The sequence below is a fragment of the Mycteria americana genome, chromosome 2 (genome assembly GCF_035582795.1).
Source record: "Mycteria americana isolate JAX WOST 10 ecotype Jacksonville Zoo and Gardens chromosome 2, USCA_MyAme_1.0, whole genome shotgun sequence".
Taxonomy (NCBI): Eukaryota; Metazoa; Chordata; class Aves; order Ciconiiformes; family Ciconiidae; genus Mycteria; species Mycteria americana.
The window spans coordinates 119,666,729-119,685,700 of NC_134366.1; the positions used below are offsets into that span (position 1 = coordinate 119,666,729).

Here is an 18,972-nt window from a genome sequence, read left to right on the forward strand (position 1 = left end):
AACATCTAAATGACTGATGATAAAGGGGTAAGGGAAACCCAGAAGTATTAGCCTTTTAAAAAATTGTTTGGCATAAGGGTTATAAAATGAACAGAGATAAGTATCAAGGCATCTAGCATGAAAAACCAAATGAAAAACATCACTGAGACAAAGTTATGGAAAGAGATAAAAGTCCGTGTGCGCTGCAAGTGAAAAGACATGGCAGAAACGTGCTTGGCTTCCCCAACATGCTATTAACATCTGAGAAAAACACTACTGAAATGTTACAAACTAATTAAATTGGGCATACAAGGGAACCAATGGGAATAAATTATTATGCAAATGCAAGGTTTTCCCTACATAAAGCCACTGCTAGAAGTCGGTGTGGTGTTAAGCAAGGCGCGGGGTGGATGCGGGGCTGCCCAGGAGGCGATGCTCGCACCGAGGGACCCCGGCGCTGCAGCGTCGTGCTCGGGTGTGGATGGACCAGATCACAGAAAATGGGGTAAAATCCCACGGAAAGCTGGAGGGTAGGAAGGAAAAATGTACCTGGGACTTCCTACAAAGGGAAAAAAGAGACTGATGCAGGACTGCCAAAGCAACAGTGCCATCTGCTGCGTGCTCCCCTATGGAAGCAAGCTGATTTTAGCTGTCTCCTGCTCTGCTGCAGCGATGGCAGCAAAGCTGAGAGCCTCCATGCAGCACTGAGCCGAGGCGGGCAGGATGAAACCCAGACTTTCCTCCGGCCCAGCCTTTGTACCCAAATGTGTATGCAAGCATCCTGAAAAAGCATTGTATGGACTGTCCTTATTAGAGACATTGCCCATTAAAAAAACCGCTTTCTCTCTTGGCATAGCAGGACCCCGTGCTCAGACACTCGGTGAAGGATCAGTCTGTCAGTGAGACATACATCGTGAATGTGCAAGCAACCAAGCAGCTGCTGTCCAATCTCTTTTCTATGATGTATTTCTGTCACCTTGTAAAAGGGCTTTCTGTTACTGGTGCAAATCTGGTGTTGGTTTCAATCCATATTTTTGTGCACAGTCTTTTTCACAGCAATTATAACAGAAAAGTCTAATCAATATTATGAATTTTTATAATGCCTTTCATCAGTAGCTCTCAAAACTCATTTCTAAAGATTGAACCTGACAGAACTCATAAAATACAGGTGTAGCCACTCCGTGCACAATTCTGGTGGATTTAAGTCTGTAATCCACACATCCATGTTTACGCATCTAATATTTTTAGCCTTTACTCAAACACCTTTACTTTTTTAAAGAGTTCCCCCCAAAACATATCCAGGACAGAGTAAGAATGGAGTTTTGATAAGGTGATTCCCTGTCATAGAATCATAGAACCACAGAATGGTTTGGGTTGGAAGGGACCTTTAAAGGCCATCTAGTCCAATGCCCCCTGCAATGAGCAGGGACATCTTCAACTAGATCAGGTTGCTCAGAGCCCTGTCCAACCTGACCTTGAATGTTTCCAGGGATGGGGCATCTACCACCTTTCTGGGCAATCTGTGCCAGTTTTTCACCATCCCCATTGTAAAAAATTCCTTCCTTATATCTAGTCTAAATCTACCCTCTTTTAGTTTAAAACCATTACCACTTGTCCTATTGCTACAAGCCCTGCTAAAAAGTCTGTCCCCAAAAGTCTGTCCTATGACTTCCCTCGGGATGCTTACCTTACTCCTTAAGGACATGTTGCAGGATGGATAGTCTAACATTGTTAGCCCCCGCGGTGTTATATTTAATAGGTCCCATTAAAAATATTCCCCATGTTAGGACACCCCTCTTTAAAAATGTTTATAGTCAAAAGGCTATTCTTGACATACTCCAGCATCTACTCATTTTCCTCATTAGACCATTGCTCAGGCACCTATTCTTTTTGCACGTGTGCTACAGAATCCCTGTGATTTGTCTGCTGTGGGTGTTAAACTTCGGGTTTCTGTTAATTTGTAGATTTCCAAGCTGTCCTCTATGTCCTCTGCTACTGTTCCTAGACTCATTAACGACGTGTGGAGGCGAGGCTTTTGGAACTAGGCAGTGTGGGATTCTGGGGCAACAGATGCTCTGCGGTAACTCAGAGATGCTTCATACTGCAGACCTGATCTTTGCAATCAAGGGTACAAATTTGAATTTCAGAAAGGCATAAAACTTGTGATGAAGTGTTTGCTATGATGAGAGCTGAACTCCAAGAACTGAAGTCAGCTCCTGCATGGGTTCAAAATATGAATCCCAGTCTCTACTGGTAATGAATGAACGCACACTCCATCACTAAAGTGCCTGAATCACTGCCTTAGCACACATAGGCTGGATCAAGGATGCATTTCTTGTGACTTTCTTTCTGTCTCTTTTTTGGCTTCTTGGAACATTATATGATTACTTCAGATTGGAATAGCTATAAGATCTGGAGGCTTCACATTAATTATTAATTTCAGTATCTGACTCCTATATTTTAAGATCTATAGCTCTGAAAGAGGAGACACTGCTGGCAGTAGCTACCTTGGGAGGGTTGAAATTTATTATAAATCAAACTAATCTATACTGTCTCCTGCTCAGGAAATTGAATTCTGGGACTTTGTGAGAGTCAACTCAGAGTTGACTGAGACTCCTAATTCACATAGATGAAGGACATTTGCATTGAGATAAGAAAAAATCTGTTGATCTGATTCTCATTACAAATCAAATTTAGTCATTCTGGAATTCAATCTACCATATTTAAGTTAGTTAGTAGGACCTTCAAAAATGGAGAGTGGAGTCTTTGTACTTTAAAAATAGATGCAACAAGATTATCTGTTAAAAATAAGAGATACTCATTTTGTGCATATTTAGCCAACAGATACTTATAATCAAAGAGTGATAACAAGTTCCCATTATTTGGTTATGGGCCTCTGCTGGCTGAGGTCCCACAGTGGCGATTTTTGAGTGAGTTCTTTGTATTCGTGAGCTTAATCAAAAACAAGACTCAGCTCTGTATTTTCCTCCACAAAGTCAATGGACTAAACTCATCAAAGTAATAGGGTTAAATTTAGCTCAATGTGTCTTTGTTAAAATGTTTATAACGCAAGTGGTGGCTATTCATAAAAGAAGTAACAGAGAGTCTGTAGATGGATTTGTTTCTTTGTCACCTCACTGAGCAGCTGGAAGGTATCTCCAGAAAGAAATACATGTCTTCTTGTGAGTCTGAAAAAAACCCCACCCTCCTATTGTGTAAATTCGTGGCTGCCCATTTCCGAGAAGACGATGGGCATCTTTGTGCCATGCTTATTAGCTGCAGTTAAGAACATTATTAAAAGCTCATAGATGCAAGTTCTTCTAGCTAGCGCAATACAAACTAAATAAATACAGTGATGGACGTTGCTTCTGAAGTCAGAAGATTCAGCCTTTGCTCTGCCTTACACCTGCTAAGGGTCAGCGAGGCCTCTGCTGGAAGCGACGGCTGTGGGAACCGCCTCGGGGAAGTGAGGAATCGCTGTAACCCCTGCCAGCCATGGCCATGCCCTGTCTCAGGCGCCTTTGTCACAGCAAATGCCTGCAGGGATCCAGTTTGCCTAGAAACAGCTTTCTGCTGCCAGCAGCCCTCTACTTGGGATGAAGGCATCTGACACTGATGTTAAGCGAACGAAGCCTTTTGAAGCAACTGGATCCCGGTGCCACAGGCATGCTCTGTGTTAGAAGCAGACAGCGGGGGAACTCAGACGAGGGTTGGGGGGGATGTATTAAGCTGTTAGCAGTATCTCCATGCTCTGGCTAAACCTGTGTGAGCACTGCTCCAGCTACTCCAGCTGCTGATGTGTTTTGTCAGCAACGAGTTAAATTGTTAGCACAGACAAGGCTGAAGAGGTGAACATTTCTTGATTTCCAGCTTTGCAAACACCTTTGACCAGCATCTCAAAGTATGACAGCCTGAGAGCATATTAATGAGCAGCTACTTCCCAACGGGAACTGTGTATCAGCATTTCTTCTCCCTCTCTGCCGCTACCCTGAGCGGTGACCCAGGGGTGCATGAGCAGCTCCGAGATGGCTGCAGCAGCCTAAGTATCTAAACCAGCCAGGAGGGCTTGGGACCAGAAGCAAATATCCTAACCTTAGAATGACAGCTCTCTTTCATCTGGAGATGGGGTTATGAATATAGCATTTACTTTTATACCATCAAATAGAAATGATAACATAATGGACCGGCAATTCTGCTGTTATTCTGTGGCTACAAAAGCACATAAACTGAAAGGCCAGGGGAATTATTCTTTTGCAGTTAGCCTTAATTCCTCTGCAGATACAGAAGTATAAGGGGAAGCCAGAAATGGGCCTTTACAATGCCCTATTTAACCTGTTGTCGTGGTTTAACTGCAGCCGGCAGCTAAGCCCCACACAGCCGCTCGCTCACTCCCCCCCAGTGGGATGGGGGAGAGAACTGGAAGAGTAAAAGTGAGAAAACTCGCGGGTTGAGATAAGGACAGTTTAATAGGGAAAGCAAAAGCTGCACACGCAAGCAAAGCAAAACAAGGAATTCATTCACTCCTTCCCATGGGCAGGCAGGTGTTCAGCCATCTCCAGGAAAGCAGGGCTCCATCACGCGTAATGGTTACTTGGGAAGACAAACGCCATCACTCCAAACGTCCCTCCTTCCTTCTTTTTCCCCCAGGTTTATATACTGAGCATGACATCATATGGCATGGAATGTCCCTTTGGGCAGTTGGGGTCAGCTGTCCCAGCTGTGTCCCCTCCCAGCTTCTTGTGCCCCCCCAGCCTACTCGCTGGTGGGGTGGGGTGAGGAGCAGAAAAGGCCTTGACTCTGTGTCAGCGCTGCTCAGCAGTAACAAAAACATCCCTGTGTTATCAACACTGTTTTCAGCACAAATCCAAAACATAGCCCCATACTAGCTACTATGAAGAAAATTAACTCTATCCCAGCCAAAACCAGCACACCTATGGGAATTTTTCACTAGAAGAAGGGGTGGGCGCACTGTGTCAGAAATTATATACAGTGCTAATGATATATTAGACAGGAGATAATAAGCCTTTCAGGGATTCCTAAATGTATTACTTGCTAATTTAGGAGGTACCCTGGGTGCAACTTATGAGGTGGTACTAATTTAGAAGGTATCATGAGTAACTCTGCTTGCTGGAGGGCTGAAATGTAAATCCCATTGTTCAACAGGGAAAACGAAAATGCTCCTTCCATTAAGTCTATGATCTGTCCTTCACTTGCCATGGGGAATAGCATAATTTAGAAAGCTGCCTTCTAGGATGTTGAACAATCATGCCTCATCAGTGAGATCTCTAGATTAAAAATGTGAACGTTTTTACATTACTAGAGGAATTATTATATCTTGCTTAATATTTCATATATTTGACATCAAACTACCAAGTTACAAGTATAATGTATTAAAATGCCCTTCCAGTCATATTATTGGCCTGCTTTTATGTAATAAGACTCTAACTGCATTTGTTCAGTGATACTGTACAGTGGTTTGATTTATGTTTTGTGGTGTCAGGATGAGAAGGGACTTTAAAACCGATAGTCGTAGTCAGTTCAGATCTCTGAGTTTCTATGGATCCTGAAACAGGTTTTCCTCGGAGGCAGAAGAGTTTTTGTATCCTTCCCTGAAATGCAAAACTGATGCAGCAGCACCTTCCATGGAGCTGGACGCACCTTCAGGCACCCAGCAGTAAGCAACAACATGGTTTTCAGCCCTGATTGATTCCTTCCAGAACTAGTGGATAAACTATACTATTATGCTGTTACCGTATCTTAGACCCTAATGCCTTGTGTACACCGGGTCCAGCCCTCTTCACTTCTGCATGCCTACACTTCCCACGGTACTCAATGGGAGGTGAGGCTTGTAGGAGCAGTTCCCTTGGTCCTGCTTTGCCGGGTTGAGTACCCCATGCAAGGAGAGCCCCCCCCCCCAAAATCACCTGACAGTCATGGCAGGGCAGTGCTGAGCTTCACACCGCACATGCACATCAGCTAGGTCCAAACCAGGCAAGGAAATTTGTGCTTCTTTACTGGATCCCGTTGTCTTCCCTTTCTTTATCCTACCTTTTTTCCTCCTGTCCTGAAGTTAAAGTAAGTACCTCTCTGTGAACAGCGGAATTGTTACTGCTCTCTGTAATTGTGGCTACGCATCGTTGCTCCAGCCTCAGACTGCAGCTTCCCTTTTAAAGGACTGACACCAAAGAGTCGGAGTGTATTACACACGGGTGAAAGGGAGTGAGGCGGGCATGTTTTTACAACAGAAACGGAGAACTAGACATAAATCTCACCATCTACAGCACGTGGCAAAATATGGGGCTAGACAAGAGAATCTTCCTGCTTTTATATGTTTCTAAATCATGCTGTAGCAATATAACAACCAGGGGGGCCGAAACTCCTCACTTCCAAAATACAGGTAACAGAGGCAGTGAATTTATGTAGAGCTTCACTGGGAACAGGAGGGGATTCTGGAGAATAAGTCAGGCAAGGACAGGACTTCTTGTTTGTTCACAGATGTGTAGACTCTTTCCTATGCCTTTAATATTTGCAATAGCCCTTCAGTAGCTGGTTAACATAAATGTCCATCTAGAATTGTATTAGAGACTGAGGATTTATGAGGTACAGGGGCACAGAAAAATGCCACTAAGTGCAAAGTATATTCTGCTTTTCAGGCCAGTTACTGCTTCCTGAGGCTTCTTCACTATTTTTCACTTATTCTATTTGTTATTTTTCTTTTTTTCTCTTTTCTTCTTTTTTTTTTTGCTGTCCCTCTGTGTAGTTGATGAAGACAGGCCTCTGCTAATGATTAACTTGTTTTGGAGGGCAAATTCAGAAAAGGAGGGTTGAACTGGCATCAGTCAAGCAGCCAACTTTAATTAAAAATGTTGAAACTCGTTAATAAGAAACAAAGAGGCAAAACAAAAAAAGGAAGGAGAGTGCGTAGCAATAGAAAAGAGAGAACATAATAAAACAAGGGGGAAGGACAAATGAAAATAAAAAGGCAACAGAATTAATGGGAAAATGCAGATAGCTAGTATAGAAGAAACTGTACATCAGCTGTCCTGGCTTCTTATTAAAGTGACTAGATGTCTAGCAGTAGCCTCTGAAGTGGCAATTCTTTCCCTCTTGCCCCCCCTTATATTTATTATTTATCTGATATTTTAAAAGGTACTGTTGCTAGCATGAACTGTGACAAGGCAAACGTGGGGCATTTCTGCTGTATATTTGTTGTTGAATACGCACACAAACCTAAGTCCTGCTCAGAACAGCCAGCTGCTGGTTTGGGGAGTACGAGAGAGACGGGGGACTGTTGCAGAAATCCCAGTTTGATGACTCATCACCCTGGCAACACTGGCAAGAGAAAAGAGATGCTTACCTTTATCCAAATCTAGACTATGCTAAATTGATGTAAATGTGAAAATTACTTACTGAGAAGAGCTATTATCTTCACGGATAAGTCTTGAAATGTCACTGCTTTGCAACATATTAGCCTAGCTAAAGAACATTAAATAGCCTCTCTAATGGACACCTGATACACCAGAGAGAATTCTGAGTCCCTAGTGAATTTCCACATCCTCCCCTAAGGCTAGTCCTTACGAGGATTTGGACACGCTGGATGAATTTTCTTACTCATGCACTCTAATATCTGCATGCCAGTCCAAGGAAGATGAAACATCTTAACTGCTGTAAATTCATGACTTTGAGCCAAATGAGAAATAAATCAAATCTGCCCCTGATACGGGCTTTGCGAAACTGAAAACTTACCAAGTCTAACTAAGAGCATTCATTTGCTTTCTGTTCTCCAAGCCCTGGTGGATCATTTAGACCAGAGCAACCCCTGGTCCTCCAAGCAGGACTAGAAAATGTAGGACCAGAAGTCTGTGAGACACTGGTTTTATGTTTTCACACAGTGTAAGAAGAGGCTATCAAGACTCATAGTAAAGACTATTATATTAACTTATCCAAATAAAATATGGGGATTGAAGGGGAGGGTTAAAACATACACATCAGCTTTTGATAAACAACCAACTACTAAGGTTCTTCTGAAGTCAAACTAAATTTTGAACCAGCTGTGTTTCACGCCCTGCCTCTAGGAGTAGCCCAGACATTCGGGTGTGAAAATTCTCTAAACTTTTCCATTTGAGCCTTCTACAAACATCCAGGCCAAACTGAACTCCAAAAGTATTCAGTTTGCTGTCAGATCTATACATTTTCTTAGACAGATCAGGCTGTGTAGAATTTAACTTCTTTTCTTCTTTAATGGGCTAAAGAATACATTTCAAATAGTTCACTGCAAGAGCTACTACACTTTTAGTGACTAACAGAAAATGAATGTATCTGCTTGTATGATTATTGATCAATAAAAGAATGACGAAATATGAATTCTTCCATATTTTAAATCCCCACATTGCTTAATAAAAGTCCCAATGAAATTTGTGATATCTAACACTGAAAAACACTCAGAAAAGCTAATGTACAAGAAATTCAAAAGCAAAGTAGTTTACCACCATGTGTTTTAAGTCCTGCTTTGATGTTAAATTACCAGCATTTTATTTGCAGTGGAATATGTTACTTTTCAGTGAGCTGACATGTATTCCTCAGATACTACATTGCAAAGCATTGTGAAAACCTCCCAAATACCTCCAAACATAGGCACGCACAAATGCACAGACACACACATGCTCAGAGGGATTTTTTTTTTAATGAATTGAATTCAAGGTTAGTATCTTGGTAACTTCAATTGTATGTGGACAGAACACACAAACACCACATTACAATCTATTCTTTACAGTGTTATTTTCCAACTGGAAAGAGAAGGTAAGCGTGCTGAAAGATATACAGGACCCTTGCACAGGGAAATGGCTATGGAAAGGCATTATCTTAACCGAGTCACACTCGATTGAATGAATTTCCCAAAGTGAAGGTTTTATTCTTCTGCATTCTTCAGCTCTCCCATCAGTGCCATTCACAGGGCACTATATTACTCTGTGCCAGAGAGACTTGTCTGCTTACCCAGGCAAACAATTTAGGAACCACTAATAGCCTCTGTTGTTCCCTATAGGGAAAATACATATACATGCACAGACCAGTACAAAAAACCGTATATACATACAGAGACTTCCGTTACGTTTTTTTTTAAAAAAGGACAATGAACAAGCAAGGGAAGTATACTGCAAATAACTTTGTTTTCCAGATGGAAGTGATTTTTTACTGTAACAGTTTGCTGTTACTCACGTGGTAATTTCTTTTAGCTGGTTTTGGAATGCTGTTTCTAAAAACTACAGAGGCTTCTTTTAAATGTGTCCTGCTTACCCTTGTTTTGAGGTGGAGCATTTTAATAGCTAGGGAGAAAGGTTTTTCTGCCATTGAAAGCATTTGGCACAGGGCATTGTAGGTGTGTTGGTGTTTCTCTGATGTATCTTCTAACCCTTCTCAGCAAGTCTGACTGCTGTCCTATATTGAGAGAGAGTCCTGTGCACACACGCTGCAGAGGCAAGGCCAGGCGAAGGAAGGTATTTGTACCCTACAGCTTCACTGACCTTGCTTCAGATGCCTAAATTAGGCTGCAGATGTCCTGGGGCTCTCTCTGGCCAGTGGGGAGAGACCCGGGGACAACATGGGGCACTTCGGCAACACTCCTTTCCCGGTGCATCCCAGGAATAATGCATCCATCTCTGTCAACCATGGAAACAGTGTCCGGAGACTAACCACTGTCTGAAACCTCTAAGGCAGGGGCATAAAGTTGGTGTCGTGAGCACACCACCTGTTTTGGGTAGGTTATCCATCTCATGACCGGTGGTTGTGGAGCCTGCCAGCCTCCCCCGTCCTACCCTCCTTGCGTGGCAGGTGAGAGATTGGACCCTCGGTACATTTTCACACCCACCCACACCTGGCAACACTGGCTTTGCAGGAGGGAAAAAGCAATTTGTTGCTTCTGTGAACACGCCCCTGCTGCAAAGGCTGGAGATGAGGAAGAAAACAGAGCAACGTATATTTCCCTTAAATATTTGTATCAAAAAAGAAAAGGGAATTTTTTTTTTTTTAATGTCTGGGAAGTGGAAATTAAAACCAGGCTGTCCCTCAATGAATTTACGGTGTCTGAAACTCCTCTGAGCCCTAGAAAAACATAAAGCTCTGCCCTTTGGTCTTCTTTTGGGTCTGCCTGGGTAAGCTCACTTTACGAGGCAGCATAATTTGCAGTGACCTTTTCTGAAGCTGTTGCTACACTTCCTGCTTCATTGGAAACCACCTTTTTAGCCATGCATGACGTGACTCCATGTACATTGGAGTATAAATTTCAGGCTTTGTCGCTAAACCCTGCAAAGTAATCCGGTGCGGTAGGCGGCCGTACCGGCGCAGGATGCTGTTGGTACCGCTGGGCTGCAGAAGGCAGTGCTGAGGGATGGTTTTTGAGAGCTGGTTGGCCCTTGTTACGCCACAGATAAATGCAGGGAATCAATGGGGGTGGGGGATGAAAGAAGAATTTTAAAGTAATAATGTCAGCAGTCTGCTTTTCTCTGGATTGCTGGGAGGGAGAAAAAACATTTCTTATGTAATTCCCACTGTTAAAAAATCTTTATATGAATTTGATTTCCTTTTGGAATATTCAGGGTGTTCCGATAACCTAATACATTTCCAAGGAGAGCTGTTTCAGTGTCTCTTTTTTCAACTTTTATAATTATTATTCTGCCTCTTACTTGTACAGAGGAAGCACTATGCAATTTTATAAAAGGATTTCCAGACTTATTCCATGTGTGAGTATCAAAGTGTACCTCTGTCCCAGTATACCTAAAGCCCCATACCATTTAAACATCTACTGAGTTTTTAAGTCTTGTTTTTGCCATGTATAAAATGGTAAATGTATATATTCTCATATAATTGCAGGCCCTTCTACAGTCAGCAGAAGTTTTCCTTTGGCTGTAACGCTTTCAGGATTTCAGCTCCCACATGTGTGGACTGCAGAAGCACATGTGACATAATAATATGCATATTTTCTTAACATTTTAGAAATTATTATATATTGTTATTTTTATCTAATTATTTTCATCCATCTTAATTATACTTAATAGAACTGTGCAAGGCAGTCTGAAAAACTCCCTTGAATCACTCAAGAACTGCCGTCTGAAGGTTGTGCAGCAAATTTATCCTTGGAATTTGGTAAAACCATACTGACCAGATGATTAGTTCATTTTCTTTGCTTTCTTTCTTTATCTCTCTTTATTTACCTTTATTTATCTCTCATGTGGTGAAGACCTTTGAGGTTTCTTTTTTTCTTTGGTTCAGGAAATAAGCTGAAGTATCAATGATTTTTCTACTTGCGGAAATTATATGCTGTAATATGTTTTTTCAAGTAATATGCTGGCCTAGCAAAGTAAAGAATGTGTTCAAATCTCTGCAGGATCAACGCAATACTTTTTAGATGCATCCTCCTTCACTTAAATGATGACTGTAAAGTTCTTAAAAATATTAACTGAAAGATATGGTTTCCTGAAGGTACCGCATAGTAATAGGAAATTAATTCATTTATATCCTAAAAAGCTTAAACTGCAGAATGCATATTCTTATAGTAAAAATGCCCAGAAACTGTTCTTGAATTTGACAAAAAAAGAGGAAGTTTGGTGAAAATGAAGAAAAGTACAGAGAAAATATTGGCAAGTTGGGGAAAAAAAAAAGTTGGCAAATTTTTCAACCCAAATAATAATCATATAATCTTTAATCTGAATTTCAAGAGCTTTTGGCTGGAATCTGAAAAATTCTGTTTTGAAATGCCACCCCAGTGCCTCTTGGAAATCGGTCTGTGTAGGTTCTTGCCGCTTCACTCACGCAGCGGGCTGGTGTTCCTGGCCAGGTTACAGGCCCACGGGTGCCCCACGGAGCTGCTGGGACATTGCAAGGGATTCGGGGAAGAAACCGGTCACCAGCGGTGTGAGGAAATTTGTCCACGTGGCAGGTTTGGCCAGTAGCCCCAGAGCAGTAGGTACAACACGTTTCAGCTTTAACTTCCAGTGAGGTGTTACAGCAACACTTCAGATTAAAATGTTTTCCTTTCAGTCAAAGGTTGAAGTCACTAACTTTGGTTAGGCCAAGAGCCTGAAACCTTCCAGTTTTCAAAGGCTTTGCTTGTTGACTAGACTTTAAACTTTTCACAGAATGCAGCTTTCTTTCCGATTTAAAATAAAAATAGATGGAATCCGTTCACCTCACCAACTGTACCACCAGTGTATTTGATGATAGCTGGAGAACAAATTGTATAGCCCTATTGTATATTACATTTACCCCAACCATTTGACCCCTGGCTATGTTCTTTCTACTTTGTTCTTGCGCTTTGCCCTCTGTTTCGTCCACATCAAGAATTTTTCTAAGCTCTTTGAGAGCTTCTCTGAGTGATAGCCATAGAAAAGTCACCCTGCCAAGAGAGTATCCTTTTCCACAAGTGGATTCCACTTTTTCCTTTCCTTTGAAGAATACCACCACCAATAACAACAAAAATAACAGATGCATCAAAAGATGCATACGCTGCTGTGAGGCTTAGGATGAGAAAACTTCAGCGAATACTAGAAACAAGTGTAACATTCTGCATATAGTTCTCTGAACGATTGTAAGTCAACATCATATCATTTAATATACACATAGAAGTGGTACTGGCGTCATATGTTATGAGATATGACTACAGTCCGTGCAGCATTTCAGCTCCTTTTTTCTGTCGTCTGTCCAGCTAATATCAGATGACAACGCTGAGATCCGCCAATTCTTTGCTAATGCCCTGCTCAAAACTAGGGCCGGCGCGTGACATCACACTTTCTATCTCCCTCCTGCGCCTCTTGCTTGCTTTCTCTATCTTGAGCCCTCTCAGATGCAAATACATACATCTTTATTTGCCTCTCATGCATATTTCTATAGATTAACAGTGATATACAGTCTTTTCTTTTTAGAGGAAGAATTCAGAACACTACCTTTAGTCATGTGAGATCATTTGCTGTATCTCTGAGAAAGCTATTTATATAAGGGTCTTGATTGAGGAATCTCAAGCAGACTAAAGACTAAAAAGACTAAAGACTAAAGCGGTTCAGTAGAAATTATCTTCTTAATGGTAAAATCTGAATTATACATTAAAGTACCATTTATTCAATGAATTTTATTATTCTGTTTAAAAAGGCACTTTTATGTGTTCCGTAGGCTTACAAAGGTTTATTAGCTTGAGTAAAAGGTTATTATTATTCAATTGAATAACTGAATTTTAAATTATTGGTATTGCACTTCATATTATAACTGCTTTTCCAGATGTATTTGATTATGTCAAATTTGCGTTTTAATTCCCTGTCTGGAGACCATTTTCTTGAATCATGCACTGTTTCTCACCCTCCGTAGCGGTATCCTAATGGACACACACAGTCCAGTCTCACATCTTCCATGTAAATTACTGTGCATACCCCTTCTAGTCAAATCACATCAGAGGCTATCTGGTGACATATAATCCTGGACACTGATACGTGGAAAATCTTTTCAGGTGATTAATGCCATAGGCATCTAATTTTCCTGCAAAGCACTATTGCGGGACTGCAGCATTTACGTGAACGCCAGACTTAGGGACATGAAATGGACATCTAGAAAAGTTAATAATCTGTGCCTAATTTGCTCCAAGAATTATCTGTTGGTATTTCTATAAAGAATTGCGGCTTTATTTCTTGTCGCTAATTGAATCACATATTAATTTATTAGACGTATTGTTCATTAAAAAACTTGGAACTTTGCTATAAATCTCATTGCATGGGTGAAATAAATACATGTAAAGCTACACATAAAATATCTTTGCATTTGAAACATATATTAAGCAAAAAAAGTCACAAAATAACTGTGCTTTGGTGTTTGTTTACTTGCTTTGTTTGTTTGTTTACATAATGCTCGAGCAAATGTGCCCTTCAAAAAGGTTTCTCGTTTGCTGGAAACATAAGATTTGTCCTTGACTGCACACTTGGAAACTGTGATTCCTGGGCGTAACACTGAAATTCTCGATTAAGATAACAAATGCTACACAAAACAATCCAACACAATAGAGTATCAGGGTAGGCAGCCCCGGAGTGGACTATTCTGCGAGCACCGATTCTTCATTGCTACGTTCAATACCGCACTGAATAACGTTAGCGTGGCCAAAGGTGCTGCGTTTGCTTGCATGCACCTATGAATTACATAATTGTCTGCTGTTATCGGGCTGCTTCTACCCTTGCTGAAGAGTTTTTTCCTCAGCCGGGGTTGCCCATTAACTTCACTAGAAGCAGGATCAGCCTTCCACAGCCTTCCATAATTTCGAGCAAATTATGTTTTAGAAAGTAATCATTGATTCCTGAGATTTGACATAGGATAGGAAGCACTTTAAAAGTGGCTTTGAATACTCTTAATTAGCTCAAGAATTACAGGCTCATTCCTCTTTTACACTGCCATTACAAGCATTTATCTCAACTGATTTCAACAGAGTTGCTTCTGTTTTACACTGGTGTGAGGGAACAAAAAAAACAGGTTGCATAAATTGTTAACAGCTCTTTCATACTGCTTCTTTATTACCAGATAAAACTTTGATGAAGGACATTCACAGAAGATCAATATGAGAAACCACATAAGACCTGACTTTTGTGCTACTGGCTGATACTGAAAATCACAGAAAGAAGTATTTGTTTTTGAAGCTCTTACTTAAGCTGATGATTGGTTTGATGCTGCCTTTTCCTGAAAGAAATATTTCACCTTTAGGAGACGTACCGCTCCAATTGCAGCGATGCGGGAAAGGGAACGGAGTGCAGTTGTTCATCTAGTAATGAGCAACTTCGTCTGACAGCCTTCCTTTGAGGGAATAAGGACCCACCTTCGTTCCTCTGCTTCGTGTGGATGCCGCTCCCGGCTGACGTGGCGCATCCTAGAAAGGCTGCGTGTCTCAGGAGGGGTACTAGGGGCTTTGGGAAAGTTTGGGGTCTTCTTCCGAAGAACCGGGAAATCGCCTCATCAAGGGCGATCTTCACCTGTAATTTATAGAGGCCAGCACACAGCTGTGGGGTAAACAACAAACGGTATTGAACTGGCCAGTAATATACTGTCTGCGAGCTAATATAGCTCAGGATATATTCACTGCTGAAAGTAAATTAAACATTTTCCTTGAGATTCACTTAGATAGCAGTGTTTGTTTATGTAGTGGTTTATCTGCTTATGAAGAAGTGAGCAGGAGTTAAAGTGCAACTGCAATCACATATAGTAAATCCAATTTATATTAATATTCCTCCAACCTAATAGCTGGCAAATACACGTTTCTGCACTTCTAGCAGTCTGCCTTAATTTGTTTCTGTCAAACGAAGAGCAAACATTTTATCACAAGTTTGTTGGTTTTTTTTTCCTAAAAAAACCTGAGCACACCAACACTGAGGGTTACAGAGGTGGCTATTTTTAGAAAGTTTACTCTTCACACGCTCAATCAAGACCATCATACTTTACTTGCTTTCCTCCAGCCGTTACTAAAGCCATCCACAGTCTTCGAAATCCGAGCGTTATGAAGTGGAAATGCCTGTGCAGGAAAGCGCTCCGGTACGACTGAGCCTTGATGACAGGCTTAATCCCAAGCTCAGCGGAAACTCAGTTGTGCTCCTTTTTCTCCCTGAGGTAGTTGAAGAGGACGTCCAGCCCCCCCTCGATGACCTCGGGCAGGGGCCGGGACAAGGGGTTGTGGGCAATGTGGAGCCCTTTGTCCATGGGGTTCCAGGCAATGCGTGGCAGCCGGCGCAGCAGGTAGAGGTCGTCCGGGAGAGTCTGTATGGCGTTGTAGTCGACGTTTAGCAACTCCAGAGCAGTGACGAAGCAGAGAGAGCGTGGCAGGGTGCGTATGTTGTTATTCTCTACGATAAAGATTTGCAAACTGACCAGATGCTGGACACTCTCTGCGATGTTTTCAAGCCTGTTGGACCCGAGGTGCAAGAAGTCCAAGCTCCTCAGTGCGAAAATGCAGAGGGGAATTTGCACAAAGCGGTTGTTACTGAGGTTCAGTTTCCTCAAACTTGTCAGGTCGGTGAAGCTCAAAGGCAGTTGCGAGAGGCAGTTGTGAGAGAGGCTCAAAACCTCCAGCTTCCTGCACAAGCTGAGCTCTGCTGGCACTTCTGTCAGGCAGTTCATGTTGACGAACAAGACCTTCAGGTTCCTCAGCAGCCCAATCTCTTTAGGCAGACACTTGAGGCAGTTGCCACCCAAGTTCAACACTACCAGCCGGTCCAGTTTCCCCAGTGAAGGAGGAATCACCACCAGCTGGTTGCGTGAAAGGTTCAGTTTCTGCACCTCAGGCAGTCCCCACAAGAAGTCGGGCGTGCTGGTCATCCCTTTCATTATGAGACTCAAGCTGACATAACGCAATCCCCGTTTCAGCAGCGACTTGGGCTCTTTCCCCGAGAGAAGAGCATCTTCCCACGCAGGCAACTTTGGACCTTTCCTCAGAAAAACCATGCTCCTTCGCCCCTCGTTCTTCGAGTGCTCAGTTCCCATAACACCCTGGATCCCTCCTGAGAGATGAAGTGAGGTTTTCTTCCCTTGCAAGTGCTACACCAACATGCAAATGCCAACAGAGGATGACAGCTTGCAGGAGGCGGGAAGGTCAAAGCAAGGAGACAAGGAGGAGCCTGTGAAGTGCATCTCAGTCCACCGGGGCAGTTTCCATAGCTGCTGAGGGAAAGTTTCACTTTTGGGGGCTTATGTTGGTCTTGGTGCAGAGTCTGTAATGAAATACTTGCTCCTGACTTGTGAGCAAACCTGTTCAATTCAAACTGAATGCCACAAGGCAGCTGTCACTGTCATTTGGCCTGGGCTTTATTGGACAGATATGTATCTTCACTGCAAAAAGGTCACAAGGATGCTGTATATAACTTCACCATGTCAGCTTTCTTGGCTATCTGGTACATACCATGGCTGCAGGACAATTAACAAGAGTGACTTCAAAAAACAAACAAGTAAGCTATAGAAGAAAGCAAGCAAACAAAGAAGCCATCATTTCAATTCAGATTTAAAGGACATTTTCACAATCATTTTTATTTTGATGTTCCTGATTTCACTGAAACAGTTACAAGTCCACCAGAAAACTTTGCATGCTGCAAAAATGCTGATAAAGACTTTTCATGTGAGTCCTTGTTTTCTGCTTAGTTAAAAAAAAAAAAAAAAAAAAAAAGAAAAAGTTAATGCTCGTAAAAAGTGTTAGCTTTTATATCCCCTTTGTGGTGAGGATAGGCCTCTTTCTTTTCAGAAAGGGTATCACCGTCACTGCAGCAGTGACATTTTCCAGTGGTATCTGCGCCCACTTGGATGATTGCTTGCTACCCACGTCACCAAGTGTGAGCAGTCATACCCTGCCGTTCTGCCCAAATTACTCTGTCCTAAATGTCCTGTGCTACTTTTACATCTACCAGCGAGATTTTTGGGCTCTGGTTCTTTTGTGCTGCAGAAAATGGAGCCACTTGATGCCCATGAACTTTCCTGTCTTTCTGGGCTATTCTGGGGTACAGGGGGACTAGCAGTCAAATAGCTCGAACTATAAATGACATTTAACTCCGGGATAGAGGGACTGATGGGAGAGGAAGGAAGCAGTATAATAATACCCGACAACAGCTGAAGCTAGCTCTGCTGATGAAAGGAAATTGTGTTGCTACAGGAATATGCAGTGAGTTTAAACTCAAAGGCACCCTCAAAAGGATACGCAAAAACTTCAGGCACCATTTAAACTAGGCGCCATTTAAACTAGGTGAAAAGACTTTCAGGGCTTTTCCTCCCCAGTGGATCCATGGTGATGGAGATGCTTTGCGGCTGCCTGAGAGATTGGGCGATGGGTGTACCCTCCCCACCACCTCATTTCAGAGAGCCTCACCTTAAAACCCTGCATTAGCTCAGACGCTAAAGGACTATGCATGAAGCTGCAGGTGGGAGTCGGGGACACTCCAGCAACCTCTTTGGAGTCAGTCCCCGCAGTCCCTTCTTACTGCCAAGCACTGCTCAGTCTCTTTTCAGTTTTGGGTCCTTGATAGAGCTGCACCTGCTTGGGAAGAGAGGGGAGAGAGGGGCATCCCTGCAGTTGTGTCTGGCGAGCAGGGTCCTGCAACAGGAGAGGAGCCAGGACCACAGCGAGAAGGGCGAGATGGCGGCGAGCTGAGCGAGCCATGCAATTAAAACGTGCGCCCTCACAGGGCTGCACGGCATAAAAACAACGGGTCCTGAGGCTGAAATATTGCATTCCCTGGAGTGCCTGGATGAGCCTGAAAAGGGCTGAGGCCAGTTGTAGCTGTTTGGTTAGGGCGGGTTGGCAGCCTGACTGAGAGTCACAGATCCCTCCCTCGCAAGCACTTTCTGCCAATATTTGTCAGTTTACAAACAAACATTATATGAAATCCCATCACAGCCATAAGCTCTGACTCAGTGTTCTTGTTAATCATCATCCAAACGCGCTGCCCGGAGTGGCAGAGATAACCCTGTCCCTGTAGCAGAGCAGCCGCTCCGTGGGGGAGAGGAAACCCATCGGCAGGCCAAGCTCTGGCCAGATTTGGCCTTGCATGACAGGGGGACCTAAGGCTAAAATGTGGCCCTTCAGCCCAAGCAGGTGGAGAAGCAAAAAGGAGAGCCTCTCACGAGTCCTAACTCTGGGTCGTCAGCCCAGCTGCTGTTAAAAATGCACCTATTATCAGACAGCCTAAATGGATTTGAACAAGGCATTCCCTTCTGCAGCGGCAAACACGAAGGGAAGAAAATAGCCTTTTAGAAAGCGTTTACAAAGTTAGGCATTTCCCTTCTTTTAATCACACTGCTGGAACGAGGAACCTGCTGCAGCTCTGCCCGGCAGCCAGCGTCCCTCCCCATGGCTGGGCTCGCGCACGTCCCCACCGTCGCGTCAGAGCTCTTCCTTCTGGGGGTCACTTCTTGTAACAAACGAAAACAAAACACAAAGGAAGCACAGCCTCTCTGTAGTCACAGTCTCCCCCCCGGCTGGCCAGATATTTTTGGATGAGA

General features: G+C 42.9%; 1 protein-coding gene across 1 annotated transcript; it reads right to left on the reverse strand.

The window, feature by feature from the left end:
- Window positions 1–15,372: 15,372 nt before the first annotated feature.
- On the reverse strand, window positions 15,373–16,722 carry LRRC30 (leucine rich repeat containing 30). Its single transcript, XM_075495682.1, has one exon. The coding sequence runs from the start codon at window positions 16,468–16,470 to the stop codon at window positions 15,574–15,576; it is 897 nt and encodes a 298-aa protein (XP_075351797.1). The 5' UTR covers window positions 16,471–16,722; the 3' UTR covers window positions 15,373–15,573.
- Window positions 16,723–18,972: the final 2,250 nt, after the last annotated feature.